Here is a 2883-nt window from a genome sequence, read left to right on the forward strand (position 1 = left end):
ATTTTTGTTACAATTATCCAAAATGTGAATCACAATATGGTGCTAAACTAATCACAACTTGGCCTCCTATCGATTAACTCCTATGTTTGGCTCATGTTTGTAAATTGTTTATAAATAATCAAGACTTGTAGTTAATAATATGATGATGTTGGAGATTACTACACCACATCTCAAGTTACACTAGAAGAGAAGTATGTCTGAACAGTTTAAAAAGCATATCGATGTTTCTAGCACCGGGTCATTCTTCATTATATTATATCGTTCTAGTTCCGAGGCAGTCACATCAAAGTGTCGCGTACTACACCACGTCTCAAGTTAAAAGTGTCGCATGATACCACATCTAATTGAGTATGGCAAGCAAATTTCATATTTTTTAAGTAACCTGCATAAAGGAGAAGAAAATTCAAAATTATGATTTATCCGTGTCAGAAATACAGGGGACCGATAATCTTCTTTGAGGCTCAATTAGTGGTCACAGCAAGAGTTCAAAATCACCCCCAGTTCACAGATGATCAACCTCTATAAAGTTAGAATTCTTTGCCCTGCATAGATAAGACCTTGCCAGCCATGAAGTTCTTTTCCAAAAAGAGCGGAAGATTGATTATGTTTCTGGCTGCGGTATTCTCTTAAGTAGCTTGTACAAGCCAAACACATTTTTCTGCTGCCACAGATATGGGATGAAGAATGACCGGTACTTAGAAGGTGACAATTCGCGATCTAGATATGGTAATGCTGCAACCACCTATTGAAGAAAAGGTTGAATGAATACACACACCACAATAGATATAGATATACACATAAAGGGGAAGGGGGGAGAGAGAGAATCTTTACCTCCCACGTATTCAAGTCACTCCCTCGAGGAAGGTAAGGTCTTTGGAGGTGCAACTTTACAAGGAAGGTGCATTTTTCAAGATCTTGGAGCTGCAATGTCATTGGCACAAAAGAAAGGAGGAAAAAAATTCCAAGTCATTGCTACAAGTAAAAGGAAGAATGAAATTGATTCACTTGCTTGAAGTTAAATTATAATGAAGAGAAAAGGAATTAACTAGTGAGAAAGTGTGCAGAAATTAATTACATATTGTTGATCTGATGCCTTGTTTTTGTTGTTGAAATAAGATGGTGCTGCAGACGTTCCACCCAGTGTCGAGTTAAAGGGAAAAGGGAGAAGACCTCTGAATCCATCATCTATCCACCGAACCTCGCTCACATAATCGGGAACAAAAAAAGATGATGGAAAACGGTGCCACTCACTTCCAATGCAAAGGGTCGAACCTATATTACATGTAACCATAATAGTAATAAGAAATGCAATTGAACTAATAAGACGAGAAACATGTTCAACAAGCAGAATGTGCTTGAAAATCATGAAAGCAAGCATGTGCTCAAAACAACCAAATTCAGTCCATCATTATCTTATTAGAACAATTTTGAAAGTGTCCTGCTAATGGCAATAGAATTGTTAACAGTGCAGTAATTATCATTCTCTAAATAGCATAATTTGGCAAATTTCCTGCTAATTGCATTACTTGTTAACATTGTAAGAGGAAAAAAAGGATGGTTGCTCATAAAACAGGGTAGTATTACCATTCGACTCGAGTAAAAAGTGAAGAAAACAAGTGACATAGGCAAAGATTTTAATACTTTCTTATTCATATGATACCCAAAAACGTTAAAGTCCTTGTTTGTTAGTCGAAATCTAATATGCACAGGGCATGGAAAATTCAGAAATACTAGAATGTTGGCTTGTAGAAAAAAGTACTTTAAGACAAAGAGCACATGACCCACAAGGGCCACAACATGTAAGTTATGACTACAGACTAGTCCATGCTATTCCAGCATCAATGAAGTGCAAACACTGATTCTTACCTGTCCCTGCATCATCGTGGAGCTCCAAATGCTTGTATATTTCTAAAGGAGCAGAATAACCATTAGTCAAGGAAAAAGTCCTGGCATGGGAAGCGCACAGAATGAGTCCAAGTATCAGAGGTCTTAAACCTTTTGCTATCTGTACACACAAATCAAAAGTAAGTTCTAAGTGGCAGTGATCATCAATCAACACGACTTTGCTACAGGAATTAGGAATTTTACCACCACCAGCAGAGAATTATCATTGGGATTATACTTATCACGAAACAAGTCTGGAAAGCTCTCGATGACAGCTGAAGCAGCAACACAAATAAGTGGATATATTGGATAGAGAAATCTGCAAAAAGACAGGAAAATAACTAGAATCATCACTTAATTTTTCATTCATATCCATTTTACAATCTCGAGTTAAGTAAGGTTATACATAAACTATTGATTTCTAAAACCAAGACCAGGTGATATGTGGGAAAGACTAATCACGAGCTGGCAGATGCACACTAGCAATGCTAATGCAAAAGCACTCCGATATTATTTTTGGAGGACTCCAAGCAGTTCCATAACAGGAACTGGTGCATCAAATGTGTGTACAGATAATAGAGAACTTCACTAAGGGCATTGGAATACCCCGTCTGAACTCTTCCGTGTAAAAAATAAAAAATAAAAAATGGGGAAGAAGGTATAATAGCATGTTAATCCATCTGTTCCAACATGTTAATCTATCTGTTCACATGCATACATACAAGTATCTTCAGAGTGGAAGAAATGACTAGAGACGAAAACAGTTTGGCGTTATACATAATTAACTAACAATTATAGAAATGATATGAACCAGCAATCAAAAGTAAAGATGTTAATTGTCATTTGTCATTGCTGTCCCTTGAGACAAAAAAATAATGGCAATGATTCATATTTAACTGACACTCTAGGAATAGTACAAACCAGTCATAACCAATTAAGATGTTATTAAAATAAAAAATAATAATAATAATAAATAAATAAATAAATAAAATATATATA

General features: G+C 35.8%; 1 protein-coding gene across 1 annotated transcript; it reads right to left on the reverse strand.

Annotated features, from left to right (window-relative positions):
• Nucleotides 1–324: 324 nt before the first annotated feature.
• Nucleotides 325–2763, reverse strand: LOC111375561 (dol-P-Man:Man(6)GlcNAc(2)-PP-Dol alpha-1,2-mannosyltransferase-like). The gene is made up of 5 exons (XM_022998397.1): nucleotides 2089–2763; nucleotides 1867–2005; nucleotides 1076–1272; nucleotides 832–921; nucleotides 325–742 (listed from the first exon to the last, which is right to left on the reverse strand). The coding sequence occupies exons 1-5, from the start codon at nucleotides 2233–2235 to the stop codon at nucleotides 602–604; spliced, it is 714 nt and encodes a 237-aa protein (XP_022854165.1). The 5' UTR covers nucleotides 2236–2763; the 3' UTR covers nucleotides 325–601.
• Between the last annotated feature and the right edge of the window lie 120 nt (nucleotides 2764–2883).

Source organism: Olea europaea, unplaced genomic scaffold, assembly GCF_002742605.1.
Source record: "Olea europaea var. sylvestris unplaced genomic scaffold, O_europaea_v1 scaffold13899, whole genome shotgun sequence".
In the NCBI taxonomy this organism is placed as follows: domain Eukaryota; kingdom Viridiplantae; phylum Streptophyta; class Magnoliopsida; order Lamiales; family Oleaceae; genus Olea; species Olea europaea.

Bases quoted from the DNA above. Each gene is read 5' to 3' on its own strand.
- LOC111375561 (XM_022998397.1), bottom strand. From the start codon at position 2,235: ATGATTCTAGTTATTTTCCTGTCTTTTTGCAGATTTCTCTATCCAATA. The intron at 2,006-2,088 runs GTAAAATTCCTA...TTGTGTGTACAG, and splicing joins ATAATTCTCTGCTGGTGGTG to ATAGCAAAAGGTTTAAGACC. The intron at 1,273-1,866 runs GTAAGAATCAGT...CATGTAATATAG, and splicing joins CCACGATGATGCAGGGACAG to GTTCGACCCTTTGCATTGGA.